Source organism: Trachypithecus francoisi, unplaced genomic scaffold (genome assembly GCF_009764315.1).
Source record: "Trachypithecus francoisi isolate TF-2019V2 unplaced genomic scaffold, Tfra_2.0 Contig01554, whole genome shotgun sequence".
Taxonomy (NCBI): domain Eukaryota; kingdom Metazoa; phylum Chordata; class Mammalia; order Primates; family Cercopithecidae; genus Trachypithecus; species Trachypithecus francoisi.
Window position 1 is genome coordinate 531,714 of NW_022681439.1, and position 22,497 is coordinate 554,210.

General features: G+C 45.1%; 1 protein-coding gene across 2 annotated transcripts in view; it reads right to left on the reverse strand.

The window, feature by feature from the left end:
- Positions 1-22,497, reverse strand: part of PRAG1 (PEAK1 related, kinase-activating pseudokinase 1) — a 66,163-nt gene that overhangs the window by 39,400 nt on the left and 4,266 nt on the right. For both annotated transcript variants that reach the window (XM_033176763.1, XM_033176764.1), the window contains exons 2-3: positions 21,220-21,636; positions 16,240-18,080 (exon numbers count right to left, since the gene is read on the reverse strand). In XM_033176763.1, the coding sequence (XP_033032654.1) occupies positions 16,240-18,080; positions 21,220-21,549 (2,171 nt within the window). In that variant the 5' untranslated portion in view covers positions 21,550-21,636. The remainder of the gene's footprint in view (positions 1-16,239; positions 18,081-21,219; positions 21,637-22,497) is intronic.

A 22,497-nucleotide genomic window follows, 5' to 3' on the forward strand; every position in this document is an offset into this window, starting at 1 on the left:
TACAGTCAACTAGTTTTTGACAAGAACATCAAAGGGGCACAATGGAAAAAGGATAGTCTCTTTAATAAATGGGTCTGGGAAAACTGTATTTCCACATGAAAAAGAATGAAACTGAACCCTTACCTTATATCATACACAAAAATGAACTCAAAATGGATAAAAGGCCTAAATGTAGGACTTGAAATCATAAAACTACAAGAAAAAAATAGGGGAAAATCTCTTTGACATTGGCTTTGACAATGGTTTTTTGAATATCACACCAAAAGCTCAGACTACAAAAGCAAAAATAAATAAATGGGACTATATCAAACTGAAAACCTTCTGCACAGCAAAGGAAACAGTCAACAAAGTGAAAAGGCAACTTAGGAACTGGGAAAAAACGTTTGAAAACCACATATCTGATAAGGGGTTAATGTCTAAAACTTATGAAGAATTCTTACAACTCAACAGCAGAGCAATAAGTAGTCACAAGTGGGAGAACTTCCTCTGCTTTTTCCAATTCAGGACATTCCCTCTTAAAATGATCTGGTCTCCCACATCTGTAACATCTGTCTTGCCCCCCCTCTCTTCCAAGCCCAGGGCACTTTTTCTTCTCCTCTTTATTTTCACATCCACAGCCCCTACGGCACTTACTTTTACCTTCTCCTCTAAAATACTGACCTTGCCTTCTTTCTCTCTGCATTCCTGAATTACCCAACTTTCTCCTCTTGCCTCTTCCAGAAAATCTTACAGGCACGGGTCTAGACTTATCCCCCTACATCATCTGTCCTGGTGAATTCTGTCAAAAGATTTTCGCTTTCTGCCTTTGCCTTTCCTCATCTCACCTCACATATACCTTCTGAGCTTCTCCTAACAGTTCCTCTATTGACTTATTCTTCCCATTCTCTAATTTTTGTAACTTCTTAGCAATGTCTGTCCAACTCTTAGTAACCAAGTACAGTTTTAACATTCCTTGCCCAAGGGGGCTTTCTGGGTCTAAATCTGTATATTTTCTCATTTGTTCTCTATCTAAGAATCTCATAGGTCCTTCATCCTTTTCTCGTTGTATGTTAAATGCCTTGGAAAGATTTTGGGTGCTGATTCCCGAATCCCCCTAATTATTATTTCCCTTAAATCTTTCATGTTATCACAGTGGGCGGCATTATTGTTATCCCACTGTGCATCCTGAGTGGGGAATTTGTAATCTGCTGCCAGAATATTTTGACCTGGAGGATGTTCACATTCCCAAATTGCCATAGCAGCTTTGTGGATTATATTTCTTTCTTCCCCTGAAAAGAGGATACCCAGGATGGACATTGAGCATTTACAAAGTCAATGTCCCCCTCACTGAGGAGCTTCCCTCAAAGGAAAGAACGCTGAAGTTGACTCCTTAGTGGGGGAGGAAAGTGAAGATTCTGAATATCCTTTTTACATTGCTCTATCTCCCACTGAAGTCCTTTCTTTAAAGAAGTATATTTAGAATGCCCAGATTCCTGGAATTCCCAAGAATCTGGGTTATATAGTAGGGGAGAAATAACATGGAAGGGCCTGGAGTGGCAGTCGGGTCGGGGATCAGGTCCGGAAGGGAGTCCAGGGCAGCAGCAGCTGCCTGGGGAGGTGGTGGTGGGTTATTAAGAAACGGGGGAAGGTAGTCTAGCGGGTCCCATTTCTTATCGGATAAAGCAATCTCTGACTCTTTCTTGCTCTCCCGTCCCCCTTCACCTGTTTTCAGAGGGTAAAGAACAGGTCCTTGCCACCAGCATAGAGCATAATCAATTTCTTCTTGTGATACAGGACTCTTGTCATTAACATACATTATTAAAAGTTGACAGACCCAATCTTCATCTGACCCAAATTTTGGCAAAAAACTGCTGGCTTGAGGATTGGCTCTTTGGTCCAAATGAAGCAACAACACTTAATCATCTACTGCTTCTTTTTGAATTTAGTTATTTCATTATCTTTCCAATCTTTAACGTAAGCCCTCAAGAACTACCAGGGGGAATCTGATCACTTGCATCTTTCTTCACTCCCGATTTACTAGAAACATTTCCCATATTGAATACTGGGTAGACTCAACTTCTTAATTCTGGAGACTTCTTGTCTATCCTGTTTTTCCCTGGCTTGCTTAAATTCTTAACCTCACACACTAGAGGTTTCATTTTCCCTGGGAAGGATCTTAACTCCTCTTCCCCAACCCCCGGAGGTTTCTTACACTCTTCACTCTGTCCTACCCGACTGCTTCCCTCATGGGAATTTAGGCTCCTCTTAGCATTGGCATGCCAATAGAAACCCCACGGCGGTATCCGCCCTAAACTTATGAGGCAGCCATGAAACCACAGGTAGGACCCACCCACTCCGTCCAGCAGGACTTGCCACCATCCACACAAGCAACACCACATGGTTTGTGACAATTCACACACACTTTCAACTTCCAGAATATCTGGACCACCAAGAAAGTACTTTGTCATGCTCTTGTGACGTTTCTTACCTTGTTCTGTGCACAGTTTACCTGGTTGCCACAGCAGTGCAAGCCTGTCCATCCTTTCCTGGGTTGCTGAGAGTCTAGGTTTATTCATTACAACAGGTGAGTTCTGACTCCCAACCCCTGAGGTCACCTCAGCAAGGCACTGGGGCACCTCCCTTGGGGGAAAGATCAGAGACCCTGCCCCAGAGGAGAATGGGTGACCCTGGATGAGCCCCCAAACTGTTGGAAATAAATGCTTACTCTTCAGTGCCACAAAGAAGAATCGGCATTCAGACAAAAAGTTTTCTCAGTACTTTCTGCAGAAAGGGTGCTGCCCATCAGCAATCCTGCCATGAGAGCACACTGAACAAAGAGACACAGGAATATTTATCCCTTACATGTAAAGTCTCTATTACTGTGTCCTATCTCCATTGGCTGGAGTTGGACTTCAAAGTCTAAGCTTAGCCTGACTGACTAACAATCTAAAACTTTCCTAAATAGGTAAAGACAATGCGGAACAAAGGAAAAGAGGAAGTTGCTTATGTAAAGGCTTATAGAAGCAATAACATTTCCAAATAAGGAAGGGACATAAGCTGTGAGCTGGGACATGCCTGAGCAAGCCAAAACTAATATTGTAGTTAAAGTATAAAGATATGTATGTGTTTTTATATATATACACACACACACATATATATAATACGCTTATCCTTTTATACCTAATGACTATATAAGGTTTAATGAAGAGTTATTGCAAAAAGCTAGTCTTTAAGAGAAACTATTAGTTCTAACACTTAGGATTTACTCCTTAATAAAAAGGAAACTTTGAAGAGGAACTTTTTACTTTTCACAACTTTGAAGATTCCAAAAATTTTAGGAGTTGTTTGCCAGGACAGTGGAAGAAGACCAAATATGTATTTCAGAATAGTACAACGGTATATACATACAATGGAATATCACTCAACTTTTAAAAGCAAGGAAATTCTGACACATGCTACAAGATGGATGAACCTTGAGAACATTATGCTAAGTGAAACAAGCAAGGACAAAAAGACAAGTACTGCATGATTCCATTTATATGAGATACCTAGAGTAGTCAAATTCAGAGACAGAAAGTAATGGTGGTTCCAGAGGCAAAGGGAAGGGAGAAATAGGAAGTTGTTTAAAGGTGGAGAGTTTCAGTCTTGCAAAATGAAAGGATATATGGAGACTGATTTAATATACAAATGCAAAATACTACTAAACTTTATACTTTAAGATGGTTGTGATGGTGAATTTTATGTTATATGTAACATACATACAAATTTTATGCATATGTTTACTTTTAAAAACTACATAAAAGGTTAAGAATGCAGCTTTCCTTAAAAAGAGACATAGTGTTATTTTATGAATCTGTTTATATTTAATTTATATTAACTATATTGTGCTATAGATTTCATTCTCGCAGTTATTTCAGTCAATACCAGTATGAGGTTCACCCGTGTTTCTGGACATATTTCTAGTTCATTGCTTCTGACTGCTATTAAATAGTTTATTTCATAATCATAACATTTTACTTACCTATTTCTCTAGAGATGAATACCTGGACTTGCTCTAACTCTCTGCTACTATAGTGTTGTGACGAACTTCCTTGTGTCCCCTTACTGACCTGTGTGAATATATACTCAGGAATGAAGGCTGTGGGGACATGATGTAGTCTCATACTTAATTTAATAACTGTTTAATAGCCATTTTCCTGTATTTTTGCTGAAATTTGGTATTATCCCACTTTGTAATTTTCATCAATCTGATTAACATAATGTGCTCTTTTACTGTTAACTTTATGCTTCTCTGATTATTAATGAAGTTCAGTAGCTCTTCAAATTCTTGCTCTGCATTTAGCTTTTCTCTCCTGTTAACCCCCATCCATGTTTTTTGCCTGTTTTGCTGCTAGTTTCCGCGTGTTGTTCTGCTTGAATTTCGAGAGCACCTTACATGTTAATCCTGTCTCAGTCTTTGATACACTGCTTTAATTTCTCACCCATCTATTGACTGCCGATGGCATCCTCCGTTTAACAGAAATCCTTAATTTGATGAAGTCAAAGCCATCATTTTATGGCTTACTCTTCTAGGGTCTTAAAAATGCTGTGAATGTTTTTAAATTTGCTCTTTGGTCTTATTTTTCTTATTTGGATCACTATTCCATCTGCAGTCCACTTTTACTACACTATATGACACTGTATGGTAGGATTTCAATTTTGTTTTGTTTTTGTTTTGTTTTCCCCATATGGTCAACCAGTGTGTCAAAATCATCTCATAAGCAATCTGTACTTTTCCTACCAATATATGGTCATGGCTCCACCTGCAACAAGTCTTCAATATTTAGCGATCAAATGAATGTCAAGATGGAATCTCAGACCCTGAACTGTAAGGACTTGTCTACTCTGCATGCAAAGTACTCCTTATCTTTCTCAGGTTTCTGCTTTTTGTAGGAAACACAGACAAGCATCAAGAGTGTTTGAGATCTTTACATCTTGAAGATGACATGAATATAGAGAAGATATTTTGAAAGATTTAAAGAAAGGATACCAAGGAAATATGACAGATCAACAAATATCTCTGTCCTGGCTTACTTCTATTTTCTCCTAGGGAGACATGATCTGTTTTCAATCAAGCATCTCTATAAAAACAATGGTCTATCTTTTCACCAGTGGAGAAGATTCAGAAAAACTAGAAGTAGCCTATGTTATGAAAACAATAGTTTTGTTTTCATTTTCCCAATTTAAATTTATGTTACATCACTGAATTTTCATAGTTAAACTATCCCTCCCAAAGATTCTGACACAGCTCCCACATCTGCCACCTCACTCCCCAATCCTGGACACTGAAAATCAATACAAATCAATGCAAATCAACACACTGGGCACGGTGGCTCACACCTGTAATCCCAACACTCTGGGAGGCCAAAGCAGATGGATCACCTGAGGTCAGGAGTTCGAGACCGCCTGACCAACATGGAGAAACCCCGTCTCTACTGAAAACACAAAAAATTAGCCCGGCATGGTGGCAGGTGCCTGTAATCCCAGCTACTTGGCAGGCTGAGGCAGGAGAATCACTTGAACCCAGGAGTTTGAGGTTGTGGTGAGCACAGATCATGCTACTGCACTCCAGCCTGGGCAATAATGGTGAAACTCCATCTCAAAAATAAATAAATAAATAAATAAATAAACAAACAAATAATGCAACAAGCCAAAGAGAATAAGGCTAAGCGGGCTGGGTGCAGTGGCTCACACCTGTAATCCCAGCACTTTGGGAGGCCAAGGAGGGCGGATCACCTGAGGTCAGGAGTTTGAGATCAGCCTGGTCAATGTGGTGAAACCCTATATATAAATATACACACACACACATATATATACAAAAATTAGCTGGACATGGCATGCCCCCTGTAATCCCAGTTACCTGGGAGGCTGAGGCAGGAGAATCTCTTGAACCCAAGAGGCAGAGGTTGCAGTGAGCTGAGATCACGCCACTGCACTCCAGCCTGGGCAACAGAGTGAGACCCTGTCTCAAAACAAACAAACAAACAAACAAAATAAGGCTAAGTGAAAACACATTGCTTAATAAGATTTAAGGACAGAAACAGCAAATTGAAGGTCTATAAAAGAAAATAATCCTTTAAATAACGGGTAATAAACTTAATAGTAACTGTTACTTACTAAAATGCAGAGTTCCAAAAATGGTTAAAATTCATGGGACGTTCAAAATCACTCACTAAGAGGAAACAAGACATTTTGGCATTTCAGTCTAAAATCAGAGTCTGTATTCAAAGAGAATGGCCATCATCTGCCAAACAGGAGTGGCACAGTGTCCCCCCACCACCCAAAGGTATAGGAATTCTTTTTTTTTTTGAGATGGAGTTTCGCTCTTATTACCCAGGCTGGAGTGCAACTGGCATGATCTCGGCTCACTGCAACCTCCGACTCCCGCGTTCAAGTGATTCTCCTGCCTCAGCCTCCTGAGTAGCTGAGATTACAGGCACCTGGCACAATGTCCAGCTAATTTTTGTATTTTTAGTAGAGACAGGGTTTCACCATGTTGGCCAGGCTGGTCTTGAACTCCTGACCTCAGATGATCCTCCTGCCTTGGTCTTCTAAAGTGCTGGGATTACAGACGAAAGCCGCTGAGCCCGGCTGGGAATTCTTAAACTCTTGAATTACTAACAAAAATGGCTATCAACCACTGGAGATTTTGCATTTTATTTTTATCTTTTTTTTTTTTTTTTGAGACAAGATCTGATCTTGTCACCCAGGATGGAGTGCAGTGGTGTGATCATGGCTGACTGCAGCCTTGACCTCCTGACTCAAGCAATTCTCCCACTTCAGCCTTCCAAGTAGCTGTGACCACAGGTATGTGCCACCATGCCCTACTCATTTTTGTATTTTGTTTTAGAGGTAGTGTCTCACTATGTTGCCCAGGCTGGTCTTGATCTCCTGGGTGCAAGTGATTCTGCCGCTTCCCTAAATGGCTAGGATTATAGGTATGAGCCACCGTGCCCAGCCACATTATGCATTTTAGAAGATAAATTTTAAGTTTTATGGTGGAATCAGCAAATATCCAGCACATGACATGTATCTGCACCCTCACCTCCCTACAACCTGCAGACACCACAAATAGATCATGGCCAGCTTTCCTGATGCATGGGCTCCAAATGATCAGAATTGGCATGGAGGATGCAATCAAGTGTCCTCATGGTTCAAGAATATGCAGTCATAAAATCTTACCATCCTTTTGATCTGTACGTATTACAAGAATTACAGGTGGATCACCTGAGGTCAGGAGTTCAAGACCAGTCTGGCCAACATGGTGAACCCCATCTCTAGTAATAATACAAAAATCAGCCAGGCGTGGTGGCAGTCACCTGTAATCCCAGCTACTTGTGAGGCCGAGGCAGGGGAATTAGTCGAACCTGGGAGGCGGAGGTTGCAGTGAGCTGAGATCACGCCACTGCCCTCCAGCCTGGGTGAAAGGAGCAAGACTCCATCTCAAAAAAAAAAAACAAAACAGAATTATGTTAAGTGATGCCACCACTCTGACTGCTTTTAAAATTAGACTCTCCCTCCTTTTCTTCTTGACCTTCAAGGTCATAAGGTCATATTACTTACTACTATGTCAATTTATCTCAACTATTCTTGTATGTATCTAGTGGGTTTTTTTTGTTTGTTTGTTTTGAGATGGAGTCTCGCTCTGTCGCCCAGGCTGGAGTGCAGTGGCGCCATCTCAGCTCACTGCAACCTCCGCCTCCTGAGTTCAACCGATTCTCCTGCCTCAGCCTCCTAAGTAGCTGGGACTACAGGTGCCCGCCACCATGGCCAGCTAATTTTTTGTATTTTTAGTAGAGACGGGGTCTCACCATGTTAGCCAGGATGGTCTCGATCTCCTGACCTCGTGATCCACTTGCCTCAGCCTCCCAAAATGCTGGGATTAGAGGCATGCGCCATCGCGCCTGGCTATATCTAGTGTTTTTTAATTTCATTAATTTTGACTGCCATGTGGAGCTCACAAAGAGCAGAAGCTATTCTGAAGAGCTTTCTACAACTCAGGACATCAAGTAATATCACCACCAGCTATGTGTTTAGGTTTTAGACTTTAGAAAACTTTTCACAGCACACGTATAAATTGCTATGAAATGGCTAAAAGCCAAACTACTGGGAAGTTGGGGGGAACATTTAACCGTGATAGGTACTACTGGAGAGAAAATATCTGAGAATAAAAATTTTTAAAGTAGCCTTTGGCCTGGAAGCTCCCCTCTTCATCCAACAAAGAACAGCTGTTTATATAAGTCTGCCTGTCACAGAAGCACAGAGAAGAAGCCGTCCGGTGCATCGGACTGAAGCTAATTAAAGCAGGGAATTTTACAGAGTTGTATGGGAACAGTATAAACACTCCTAACGCCCAACATTTTTAGGGCTCTGCCCAAAAGTCAATAGAAAGAAATAATGAGCAATGCAAGCACAGAGGATGCAGACCCTGATCTTTAAACTCTGAAACTTATTACTGCAGAAAGGGACACAGGGTATTCTTTGTAGTTGGTCTATCAACCCTGATAAAAGGAAATGTAAGATCTTTAATGAGGACATTAACAATCCCAAAACAACAACAAAAAATTCCTTGTGCCACTAACAGAGAAAATTTCCTACCAGTTGGTGAGTTTCACAACCAATTATGCAGATCAAATGTAGGCTGGCCATTCTAGGAACAAAGTCCCTCTGACAACGTGAGGGACAGAGGGGGACTGACCACACTGCCTAAGCTTGTATTTTGCAATGCACCTGAGAAAGCATGGAAAATCTATTCTCAGAGAAGCAAAGCCACACCCTAGAATTCCTTGTAACTCTCTGGTGGAAAAAAAGGTGTTTAGATGATTACTACCTGAGAACATTATTTTGGCAAGAGAATGCTGGTTCTACACACCTGCTCAGGTTGGAAAAAAAAAAAAAAGCAGGGTAATAGAGACCAGTAGCAAGAGTGAAATGTATAATCATTGGAGAGCAATTAGTCCATGAAAGGATGCATTGTGCTCACATGGTGTTTGCCCACCTTGAATCATTAATAATGATTAACCTTAGCCTCTTAGCCTCTTTAACTCAAGGTGGTAATGTTCTATTGAGTGAGAATAGTTGCAGAATTACGATGGGTCCCCAGTGAAATATCAGGCCAAGAACTATTACATTTGTAGTTCACTCTGGCTTGCTTTTTTTTTTTTTTTAGAAAAATCAGTAATTCGCCATTGAATATCTACTACATATCCAACTCTGTGCTAAGGTATGCTATGGAGAAGTCAAGGAAGAACGTATGAGACACATCCCTGCACTCCCAGGAGTTTATAATTTCTTGAGGAGATGCAAACGTGGACCCATTTTAATGTAATAAAAGATACACTGTGTTAACAGCCAAACCAGAGGCTGAACAGAGTACACGGGCAACCTGGAAATCTGGTTTTAGGATACACTGCATTCAAAGCAATTTGCTTTTTTCTTCAACATTTCTTGAGCACCTGTTATGTGCAAAGCAAGGAGTCAGGTGCCTTTCTGGAAAATGAAGTAAACATGGCATTGTCTCTGTCTACAACTGTCCATTTAACAAACATTTCTTGAGCATCTACTACATGTGATGCTTTGAGTTCCACCTTAGGAGTTGCAGATGGTTAAGCAAGCTCTTTACCTTTAAAGTGTATCTGGCCTATTTTGTAAAAAATAAAAGTTTTTTTTTTTTTTTGGTTGGTTTGTTTGTTTTTTACAAGCTTATACTAATCCTGATCTTGGATCAAGTTGAAACAAACACAGTTAAGGGAGAGGACTATAAGGCACTCCTGGACACAGAGCTGAGCTTACATTTGTGTTCCCTAAACAGAACAGAGGATGTGGTGAGAATCCAGGTCCTATAAGAACCTGTCTCAACAAAGGGAATCAAAGCAGGGGTCGAGCTTTGACAGTCATATTGCACAGCTGCTGATTTAATTCTTACCAACTCAATCCTGAGGATCGTTAAGGAACAGAACCCCAGGAACTGGCTTTTTAGCGCCTTGCACAGAGCCTAATCAAAAGTAGACAGTTAATAGATAGCTGATAAATTAAATAAAGAATCTCTCATTGCCAGCCTTAGTCAAGAATGTATGCTCAAACTTAGACAGAAAGTCTTATATGGGCCGGGCGCGGTGGCTCAAGCCTGTAATCCCAGCACTTTGGGAGGCCAAGACGGGCGGATCACGAGGTCAGGAGATCGAGACCATCCTGGCTAACACGGTGAAGCCCCGTCTCTACTAAAAAATACAAAAAACTAGCCGGGCGAGGTGGCGGGCGCCTGTAGTCCCAGCTACTCAGGAGGTTGAGGCAGGAGAATGGCGTAAACCCGGGAGGCGGAGCTTGCAGTGAGCTGAGATTCGGCCACTGCACTCCAGCCTGGGCGACAGAGCGAGACTCCGTCTCAAAAAAAAAAAAAAAAAAAAAAAAAAGAAAGTCTTATATGCTGAATACATATCGCTGTCAAATCAGTAATTTTTACAGAAATTGTAGAACAAGACCCTAGGAATCCATTTCAATGGTCCCTGCTTACAGTATCATTACATGTCCTGTGTTTCAAAGTTCCATCCCATACTTATGGGAACAGGCCAACTATGAATTTGCCCCTGGCATGGGACAAAATATAAACATGCATTGTTGGTACATATGTTTTGTCTGTTTGCCATACTCTGTGTATCTGTGGGGGCTACTGAAATACGGCCAGTATTTATTCTCCCCTGACCAACTTGACCTCCAGCCTACTTATTTAAGTTTTGTCAAAAAGGCTAAACACAGTCCATGAAGATTCTCTAAATACAGTGCTTCCTAATACAAACTGTGGTTTTCAAAATGCCACCCAGAAAAAGGCAGTTATGTATCAAGAGTATGGGATTTCCTAGTAAAACATTGCCACCCAACTGTCATCCATTATAGTAGAAAGGGTCTGTAGAAGAAAACATTGGAAGCTCTAATCAGATTGGATGTGGAGACTAGAGACAAACACCCTTCTCACTCGTCCTACGCCCATCCTCCTGGTTCGTACCCAGAGACCATGTTTCCAGAGGGACCACACAGTGAAGTCATGTCAGTTCCTCTGGTTAGTGATGCGGCCATCTCTGTGGATAGAAACGAACTCCACTCATGACAGTGTCACTACCTGTCTACTGAGAAGCAGCTCAGGAGGAGAATTAAGAGTGAGCACAAGACCAGGCACACAAGACCAGGCACGGTGGCTCACACCTGTAATCCCAGCACTTTGGGAGGCCAAGGCAGGTGGATCACTTGAAGTCAGGAGTTCGAGATCAGCCTGGGCAACATGGTGAAACCCCATCTCTACTAAAATACAAAAATTAGCCATGCGTGGTGGCGTGCCTATAATCCCAGCTACTTGGGAGGCTGAGGCAGGCAAATAACTCGAACCCAGGAGGTGGAGGTTGCAGTAAGGCAAGGTACCACCACTGCCCTCTAGCCTGAGCAACAGAGATTCTGTCTAAAAAAAAAAAAAGTGAAGTGAGCAAAAGCCCAAGAATAGATTTAACCTCTGCTCCCCAGCAGCCCCACAGAAGAAGGGGTGAATTTAGCAAGTAGTCGGTTAAAATTCAAATTGGCATGAGTGATAACTTTAAAACAAAGACATCAGCTGGGTGTGGTCGCTCATGTCTGTAATCCTAACACTTTGGGAGGCTGAGGCAGGTGGATCATTTGAGCCCAGGAGTTTAAGACCAGCCTGGGAAACATGGTGAAAAACCGTCTCTACAAAAATATAAAAATTAGCAGGGCATGGTGGCATGCACTGGTAGTCCCAGCTACTCAGGAGGCTGGGGTGAGAGGATCACCTGAGTCTGGCAAAAGGGGTCTGAACTGAGATGGCACCACTGCACTCCAGCCTGGGCAGCAGAGTGAGACTCTGTCTCAAAACAAAACAACACACAAAAAACAAAGACATGGCCCACTTTCTTGGGGAAACTTTTCTTTTGATTAGTCTCACCTGGGGCCAGACCATTTAGACACTGAAACCACATAAATGTGTCTTATTTCTTAGTCGCCTGTCATCCTTAATTCCACCTGGGCTCAGGCCTCTTCTCCTAATCTGAGGTTTCTTTGTGAAACGCTTGTCTGCACTAACCAGATGATTCTCTTTCAACTGACCTGGTCACCCAAAAGTCGTTAAGTCATTTAAAACTGGGTTTGCATCTGTGAAAAAGCAAAAGGCAGAAAGCAATTTGGTTCTTTCTCATCTTAATTGTTTCCCCAGCTCTGCTGTTCTTGTTAATGTTGGCCAGGCTGGTCTCGAACTCCTTACCCCAAGTGATCCACCTGCCTTGGCCTCCCTAAGTGCTAGGATTATAGGCGTGAGCCATCATGCCTGACCAAATAGCCATTAAGTCTTAAGCATGACATTTAAACTAAGAGTCCACCTTTCTTTCCTGAAGTATTTTTGTTTCCTAACCAGCAGTACTTGCTGATCCTCATCTTATGATTCTGCCTTATACTGGGCCGGGGGTGACCCAGAGACTCTGTGAGATCCATCATTCTCAGTAAGTGTGACTTTGCGGGTATAAAATCTTGTCTTGACAGCAACAGGAAGGAAATATCCAGGCCTTGCCATACCTACCTGGGGAGGAGGGTTGGGCACGCACTTAAACTCCTCCAAAGAAGAACTGTTCTGTGCATAAAATGAGCATGGAGAGCCTTTGTCCTGCAGGACACTCCAGCAAGAGGTTTCTCAGGAACACGAATGGGAGTTTACAGAGGACAGTGTCTCAAAAAGACAGATGAGCTACTGCCAAACATTCAAAACAGGACTCCAGGAAAGCCAAGTCATTCTTAACATCTATTTTTTTCCTCCAGGTCAGAATCGGTTTTGCAAAATAGGGCGATAAACAGAACAACAGGCAAAAGAGAAAATCATTCCCTGTTCTTCCATGATGGCCTAAGGAAGCCGACAATCTGTCTCTCTCACACCATGTGAGAGGAAAGGAACAGTGTCCCACGTGAAGCAGCCCCTTTTCTAGAGGTTTAAGCATAGGTAACACACATAATGAAGCTGATCATTAGAAATAGGATCTATTTCACAAATGCACCCATGTGAAGAAATCAAGTTGACCTTATATGTTGCCTGAAGACCTTCCACGTTTTTCTATTTTGGAAAACTGACATCAGCCTGCCATAATTACCAGTGTGTACTGGAATTGGTGCCGGATCAACTGTTGGCTGCATTCTCACTGACACTCTGATTTGCCAACACCCTGACCTACTAGGTTGGAAGACTCTGGAGATTCCTGGCACTATCCCCAGGGGAGGTACTGAGTTCCAGAATTAAAAGTCAGCATATGTTCCCAAGCCTGTCCTCTTATCTGCTCACAGGGAGATTCCAAAGATAATGTTAGTAATGCTGGAGAAATGAAAATGCCTCCCCAAATGAAAATATATTCTAGCTTATTTTAAATAATATAAGATGCTGTTCTTTTTCTGTATTCTCTTAAGATAATTTATTTTCTAGATTTTTTTTTTTTTTTTTTTGAGACAGGGCCTTCCTCTGCTGCTCAGGCTGGAGTACAGCGGCACAATCACAGCTCACTGCAAGCTCTGCTTCCTGGGCTCAAGCCATCCTCCCACCTCAGCCCCCAGAGAAGCTGGGATGACAGGTGTGTGCCACCATTCCTGGCTAATTTTCGTATCTTTTTTGGTGGAGACTGTATTTCACCATGTTGCCCAGGTTGATCTGGAACTCCTGGGCTCAAGTGGTCCGCCCGCCTTGGCCTCCCAAAGTGCTATGATTATAGGCAAGAGCCACTAACTCCAGCCCTTCTTTTTATTTCTTTTTTCTCCTCTAACTTGTTTATTTTTTACGAGCTGAAATCTTGAACCTCCAAGATTCCCACCGAGCTTGAGTTATATGTAATCTAAGGGTTTTATCATAACAAACTGGGCAGAAAAAACTCTGATCTCAACCCAGATGCTAATTAAAACCCTACCTGAGTCATGTTGCTACGGTTACTGGGATTTCTCCAAGCCCTGAGATTCTTAAAGGAGTAAATTTTAGTTACTTCTCCAAGGCTTAGGGTGGAGTTCCTGGGATTGAGCCATGCTAGTTCCTATAGGGTGTGGGTGTCATTGTGCAATCAACAGCCTGGGTGGCTTTTGGCTACATCATAACTAACCTTTGCATTGGATTCCATTGTTTGTCTCATTAGAGGCTTTCAATAGCAGGGTGTTATCAAAGTACTATTACCATCTCATTTTAGAGAAGAGACTCCAGACTCTCATTTAGAGAAGAGACTCTCAACTCTTCTAGAGTAGAGACTGGAGACGCAGTCCCAGTGGGTGGCTTATACAAGGTCTCTCCATGTGTAAGTGAGAGAGAGGGAATAGGAACTTGGTCTAGTGCCAATACCTGTGCTTTCCACTAATTTACCCAGGATTGAGGCAGGCAGATACAATTTAGACGTTTTACTCTCATGCCCTACTCAATTTCCATGCTCCTTGATGTCCTATAGGTTCAGGAGGGGCGTAGACTTAGAATTCTTGCGGGTATGGCAGGAACCTTAGGCTGGTTACTCTAGCTCTCCATCTCTGCTTTGTCATCTGTAAATTGGGGCTGGCAATTCCTACCTGTTAGGGCTGTTCTGAGGATGAAATGAGTTGTTATGTCTAACTCTTTTAAATCCATGCCTGGCCCATAGTGAGTGCCATATAAATGGAAGCTCATCTTAGCTGCTGAATCTCTCATTCATTCGGGGAGTTCACGTGGCTGCCAAAGAGTCTGCAATCACCTCAGGATCTGGAAGACGTCTGTTCTGCATGGTGGGCGGCCAACGCAATTCCAGAACAAAGTAGCGGTCATGAGAAAAAAACCCACGTTAGATCACATCAGTGCCTGAGACTCCTTGATGTTCAAAGTCAAGTGTCCTGACTGCTTCTCTCTGTGGTCAATTTCCTTGTTTCTAACATCAGCCCAGAGGCACATCAGCTGAAACAGAACCACTGGAAATGACATGACTCAAGCAAGTCTGTTCAGAAAGGCTGTAATTTTTTGAAAAACAGTAGGTTTCTCCTTTTCCTAACAGGAATCAGTTTTGTTCTAATCGAAAGAAATTTTTTTTTCCCCAGCATTTAAGTCCCATCCACAGCTCAATAGCTTAAAAAAAAAAAAGACCATTTATTTTTCTTGAGCCTTTAAAAGGCACTTTAAACTGGTAGGAGATAGCAGGGAAGCAGTAGAGAAAACTGAGTGTCAGCATGCTAACACGAAACTACATTTTTTTTTCTTTAAAAACCCACGTCTGAGGGTTCCTAACCACTTGTAAACCTTCCTGTTTTCTGCTTTTGGCCCCAAGACCTAATCACCATTGTGGTAACAGTTTATTGGACATACATTTATTTGGCATTAACTGTTTGCTGCCCCACATCTTTTTTTTTTTTTTTTTGAGATGGAGTCTCGCTCTGTCGCCCAGGCTGCAGTATAGTGGTGGGATCTCTGCTCACTGCAAGCTCCGCCTCCCAGGTTCACACCATTCTCCTGCCTCAGCCTCCTGAGTAGCTTGGACTATAGGCGCCCGCCACCGCGCCCGGCTAATTTTCTTTGTATTTTAAGTAGAGACAAGGTTTCACCGTGTTAGCCAGGATGGTCTCGATCTCCTGACCTTGTGATTCGCCTGCCTTGGCCTCCCAAAGTGCTGGGATTACAGGCGTGAGCCACCGTGCCCGGCCTTCCCTCCCCAAATCTTTAAAACAATTTTTTTTAACTTTAACTTTAAAATTTTTATTACTTAAAGAAAATAGAGACGGGATCTCACTATGTTACCTAGGCTGGTCTCAAACTCCTGGGCTCAAGTAATCCTCCCACCTTGGCCTCCCAAAGTGTTAGGATTACAGACATGAGCCATCATACCCAGCCCTCCCTAAATCTTATAGCATAACCTCCTTTCGTGCTTTTGCATGTTTAAATTAGATGAAAATATTCAGGACTTCCTGGGAAAAAAGCCTACTGAAGACACTTCAGAGAACTGGGCAAGAAAAAGAGGACCAGACTATAAAAATGCAGGCACTAAACAAATGGCAACAGCTTGGTGGTGCTTCTTGGAAAGATTGATTTCAAATCACCCATCCCAAGCAGGGCCCCACATGTAGGTTTTTTTGCTGGATACAAAGAGGGTCACAACTCCTGCTCTCCGAGGGCTGCACTGGGACCCTGGGGAAATTTACATAAAGGAGCCCTTTGCCCTGCAGAGAGAGTCCCAGGCAGACAATGGTACTCACCTCGACTTTGGAGGCGGAGGAGGAGGTGAGAATGTCTCAATCCCACTTCTGTCCTTGGGGAACTCAAAGGCAAAAGAGGCCGATTTGCTCATCCCAGTCCCAACTTTGCTGTTCTGCCCGGAGGAACCATCTGTGGGGGGGAGACGGTGCCAGGTGGTGGAGTTTGAATGGTCCGTGGGGCCATTTTTGGTCTCTCTTCCCCAGCTGTGACTCAGCAATTCCTGCTCCACCTCCTCTTCTTCCTCTATCCGGCACTGACGACTCCAGGTGCCTGCCTGGAACCTGGGCCGCCTCTGGTCCAAGGCTGAGGAGGTCACAGGCTGGGGACACCTGGATGGGTCACTGAGAGTGACACCGTTGGTCCGGCAGGGAGGAACAGGGTCAGCAGGGCCTCGGGATGGAGGCTGGGGCCCAATGCCACTGCTGCCAGAGCTCCCATCACTGAGGTCAGCCAGCGGCGATACTGGGGGCCCTCCGGCAGATGATGACACCGGGGACCCTCCAGGGCTACTCTTGGACAACTTGGGGGGAATGGCGGGCCTCTCCTTGGGCTTGCTCTCGTTGGCACTGTGAGCATGGCTTTCCCTGGAGCTCAGCCCCTGCCTAGCCAAAGTCTCCTCTTCACCCACCTCGGAGTTCTGGCTCACAGGTCCTCGTGGCCACTGCACCCCCACTGCAGAGTCAGGGCTGCTCAGGTAGATTGTCCGATGGTCCTCTTCTGGGTGGGCCGCCATGACTGTGATGGTGGCTGCCACCTGGGGAGTTGGGTCTGGGCTGTCCTGGCCCCAGCCAGATGCTGTTTTCTGGGTCCAGGCGTTACCTGTCCATACCTGGCCCTGGCCTTGACCCTGACCTTGGCCCTGGGCAGCTGCTGCATGTTCTGTCTTGGCCTGTGGCTTGGAAGGCACCGGAGCTGCCTTCTTCCTCTTGGTACTCTCAGCATAGATGGGTTCAGGCTGTGTAGCCTCCCTGGGGTGGGCTGGGGGCTGCGGCTCCCCCGTCAGCCCCAGGCATCTGCTAGAGGCCACCCCTGGGCAGCCAAGGTCCTGCTTCTTCTCTGGGGCAGGTTCCTTCATGAGGGAGCAGTAATCACTCTCGAGATGGGGGACGAAGGGTTTGCTGGTGCCGCTGCTGCTGCCACAAGAGAGGCCGTCAGAAGAAGTGGCAGCCTCCGAGGTGAAGGACGCTTTCTTGGGGCCCAGGCAGGATGGGTGGGCAGTGGGGCCCTGGCTACAGCACTCCTTGGGGAAGCTCAGGCCCCGCTTCTCCTGCTCTGTGGGCCCTGCACACTTCCCCTGCTCCCAGCACGTGGGTGAGCCGTCCCTGCCACTATGCCTGCCCCGGGAGCCTGCAGCCTGGGAGGCAGCCTTGGCAACAGGGCTCCCAGGGCAGCAATCCAGGATGGAGCAGTACTCTCCACCCTCGCTGTCCCCGGAGGGCGAGCACCTTTGATCACTGTCGTCCTCCGAGGGCAGGGATTCCCGCAGGGGCCCAGGACCCTGGTGACAGCCAGATGTGGTCCCAGCAAAGGCAGCCAGTTTCTGGCGGAAGCTCTCCTGGGTGGAGGGCCGGTCTTGGTAAGGAAATGAGGGTTTTTCTTTGTGCCCAGCCTTCTCGTCAGGGAAGCTCACTGGGTGGAAAGCAATGTTCCTCTCGCCACGGGGCTCAAGGTTGTGCAGGCCAACCATGGTGTAAGCTGGGGGACAGCGAGGGGAGTTGCCATCGGCGGAGGCAGAGGGACCAGCAGGCTTCTGTACACCTCGGAAGCTGCCCAGGTAGACCACGGGGGCATCCTCCTGCTTCGGGAGGGGGAGCTTGCCGGGCGCTCGTCTCCAGATGACCTACACACAAGCCCAACGCAAAAAGACTTACATTAGAACTTGTCATAGAAAAAAGAGAGAGAGGAAAAGTGAGAGGGAAGGGCAATGATACTGTAGATTGCCTTCTGTAGTGCAGTGCAGGGGCGCTGGGGCCAGGGACTCAGTGCACACCCACCTTCTGATCTCCCCAGGGCCCTGTGATCATTGCTGGGGCACCGCTGAGCCATTTGTCTTCCCAGACACTGAGCTGTGCTTCCCACCCATGGACTGTAATGCTTTTGGCTTAAGTCTGTGAAGTAGGAAAAGAAAAATATAACTTTGAAAAAGAGCCCTTTGCCTTCTTCCTCCCTTGCAACTTCTCTCACTGGGTGAGAGAAGTTGTTCCACAGGATTGGAAAATGGAGCTTGGGGTTTTGTTTAATTTTTGCTTTGAGTTTGTGAGTTTTTTGATAACCCAATCACAGTGCATGCCTGAAGAAATCGAAGTCATTAAGTGTTTTTAAAACACACGGAACACACTGGAGTCAGGCGCCGTGGCTCACACCTGTAATCCCAGCACTATGGGAGGCTGAGGAGGGCAGATTGCTTGAGCCCAGGAGTTCAAGACGAGCCTGGGTAACATGGCAAAATCCCATCTCTACAAAAAAATTACAAAAACTTGCTGGGCGTGGTGGTGTGTGCCTGTAGTCCTAGCTACTTTGGAGGCTGAGGCGGAAGGATGGCTTGAGCCCAGGAGGCGGAGGTTGCAGTGACCCAAATCACGCCACCACATTCTAGCCTGAGCGACAGAGCCAGACTCTGTCTCAAAAAAAAAAAAAAAAAAGGAAAAAAGAAACACATTGGAGGGGTGTGTGTGTGCAGAACAGGAGAGTGAGGGGTGATTTCTGAACCGGATCTGGGTGAGGGGTGGCTTCTGAACTGGATCTGGGCTTCCTCCTTCTTTCTGTGCTTTGCTTCCAGCTATGCCAGAGGTCCTCTTTCTCCCACCTACAGCAGTGACCTCAGCCTGAGCCTGTGCGAGTGGTTGGACTCGTTGGGCTATGAGACAAAGATGTGGACTGGTCCATACCACCGCTGAAGTCACCTTTTCCTCCTTCTGGTCTAAAGTCCTCCCTCACCCCCACTTTTAGGAGCAGCCTCCAAGCAGGGCCTGCCTCTGGCTTCTTTCCCAGGTGCTTCTGCGCTTAAAGAGTCCTTGGCTTCAGTTGGTGAAGGTTGAAGGTATTGAGAATGGCCTGGAGAATGGGTGTCATCAGTTTAGGAAAAAACAGAGCAGCCCAGAAGGGGACATCAAGTTCATTGCAACCAAAGGAAATGTCTTTCCTTAATGAAGCGTCTCCTGATTTAGAACTGACTTTAGCTTTCATATATACTCACACAGCCTTCCTGACCTACTCACCATATTGGTCAAGAAAACTAGAACAGGCAAAGAGGTGAAACAGGTAGCAAGCAATTCCTAGAACATGTCTTGGCCACATAGCCTCCTAAATGTGTCTAAAGACAGCAGATGCCAGCAGCCCTGGCTTATGTGCCCTCTGACTTTGTAAAGGTTACCTGTGGAATGAGCAGAATGGTCTGGCCTCTAGGGTGTAACTGTTTTTAGTGACCCTAGGAAAAAAACTGGTAAAATCCAAGCTTCAAAATGGGAAACAGGAGTACTGGCTGGGTATTAGATAATATTAAGGAATTACTGCTAATATTTCGAAGTGTGAGGCCAGGTATGGTGGCTTATGCCTATAATCCCAGCACTATGGTAGGCTGAGGCAGATGGATTACTTGAGCCTAGGAGTTCGAGACCAGGAATTTAAGACCAGCCTGGGCAACATAGCAAGACCCGATCTCCACCAAAAAAAAAAAAAAAAAGTAGCCAAGCATGGTGGCATGCACCTCTAGTCTCAGCTTCCTAGGAGGCTGAGGCAGGAGGATCACTTGAGCCTGGGAGGTGGAGATTGCAGTGACCCAAGATCTCAATGCTACACTTCAGCCTGAGCAACAGTGAGACTGTCTCAAAAAAAAATAATAATAAAATAAAAATTAAAAACTAAAAAAAACAGGCCAGGTTGTGGCAGCTCATGCCTGTAATCGCAGCACTTTGGGAGTCCGAGGTGGGTGGATCACTTGAGGTCAGGAGTTAGACACCAGTCTAACCAACTAACCAACATGGTGAAACCTCGTTTCTACTAAAAATACAAAAATTAGTTGGGCATGGGGGTATGCGCCCATAGCCCCAGTTGCTTGGGAGGGTGAGGCAGGAGAATCGCTTGAACCCTAGAGGTGGAAGGTGCAGTGAGCTGAGATCACATCACTGCATTCCAACCTGGGTGACAGAAAAAAATTAGTGGATTATAGACTCACGTCTATAATCACAGCACTTTGGGAGGCCGAGGTGGGCAGATCACGAGGTCAAGAGATCGAGGCCAACATGGTGAAACCTAGCTCTACTAAAACACAAAAATTAGCAGGGCATGGTGGCAGGCACCTGTAATCCCAGCTACTCAGGAGGCTGAGGCAGGAGAATCGCTTGAACTAGGGAGTTGGAAGTTGCGGTGAGCAGAGATCACGCCACTACACTCCAGCCTGGGTGACAGAGCAAGACTCCATCTCAAAAACAAACAAAAAAAATAAGTGTGATGATGGTATTGTGGTTATGCTTTTCATAAAGACTTTATCTTTGAAAGGTATGTATTGAAATGATGTGATATCTGGGGTTTGCTTTACAATCATAAGGAAGAGGGATGAGTGCGGGGGAGGTGAAACGAGATTGGTCATGAGTTGACGGTTGCTGAAGTTCATATTGAAGGGTATTGAGTGCATGTGATTCACTTTGCAATAACCGCTACTTGTGTACATATTTAAGATGATCAATTAAGAACATTTAAAACTTTTTTTAAAAAGCTTCATTTTTTGTCTACCCTACGCAATCTGCAAATCACAGGAGGAAATTCTGGGGGACTGGATGAATGGTTCTGAGCCTAAAGGGACAGAGAGAAAGGAGCGCAGCTACAGCGAATCCCAGGCAAAAGCCATCTGTGGGCAAGCTGACAGGAAGCCATCCTGCAGGTTTCTTGCTGGAACAGCCCTCCCTGGCTGCCAGCCAGTCACCAAGCGTTTAAACAGGAGCAGCCCCTGTAAAAATACCACAAGTGTTAGTCAGCCTCACCTGGGAGACTTCGGCACTCAGGCTGGCCTCTGTCCACACATCAGAGGCCTCGGAGCTCATCATGGTGGGCTTCACGGCAATGGTGGGCTTGGAGTAAGGTGAGCTGTTCACACCTTCATCTTCCAGGCGGCAGTTCTCAGGCCTGGGAGGCAGGCGAGGTGGAGGCGGCAGGCTGCCCGCTCTGGGCTGGGGAGGGCCGGCCACCAGCTGGTGGTCGCTCCGCAGGCAGAAGCAGTTCTTGCAGGACCCGGGTTTCCAGATGTGCTCCACAAAGTCACTGCACGCAGACATTTTCAGGCTCTCGGGTTTCAGGCGGAGGGTCTGGTGCATCTTGAGCCGACAGGGTGCTGGTTCATCTTGCGCCCGGCTCTCTGGTGTGGTCTTGTGGGATTCAGAGGTGGGTCACAGAATGGCTTCCTAGAAAGGCAGGACACTTTCCTGATTAGAGATTTGCCATGTCAGACAATGGGTGCATTATCGATTAGAGTCTCATTATTTGATCAGGGAGGAGAAGGAGGAGAAAAGGGTAAAGATTAGGATCCCATTTATTTTATGGCCCTTACCCATCTGTCACAAGGCTCTTAGACATTCTCTGGTGGTGTAGCCTTATCAGAAGCTGTAAAAACTAAACACAGCCTTGTTGCTTTAAAAGAGTACATAAAAGACATTTCAGTCCCCTAAAATCCTGGGTGAGGAGTCCCCTAATATCCTTGGAGGTTTGGGGCAGTTATGGGAAGAAATCACATAGGGTTTAAGATGAGAAGCCGGTACCTCATCCATGTATTCCCCTGCCACCAGGGGCCTAGAGTCTGGGACGCTGACCCAGAGAAACAAGAACTATCAAGTAGTACAGCAAATAAAAACAATGGCTTATGGAAAATAACCCACAATTTTTGAACAAGAACTGTGTGAGAGGGGAGGCAGGTCTAGGCCCTGAAATGTGCATTGTAATCCAGACTTCCAACCAGGTGGAGATAGGAAAGGTTGGGAAAGGGGAGAAGTAGGGTGCTGGCCCGTCCTCCAGACCTTGTGGAGAGGTCTGGCATCTTGAGAAATATCCCTTGCTTCATATACATTACTTGACCCTGTGCTGCTGAGGTCCACAACGCTGGGTGCTATAGGCCAAAGGAGCAAACCAATAGACACTCATGGTCAAAGGTGACTGGATAGATGATAAGAGAGAGAAGAGATTAACGAAGAGCTATTTCCCAGTGATGGCTCTGGAGAGAAGGCGATTGCCTTGCTCAAAGAGTTCATTGCTTCTGAGAGTAAAACTGC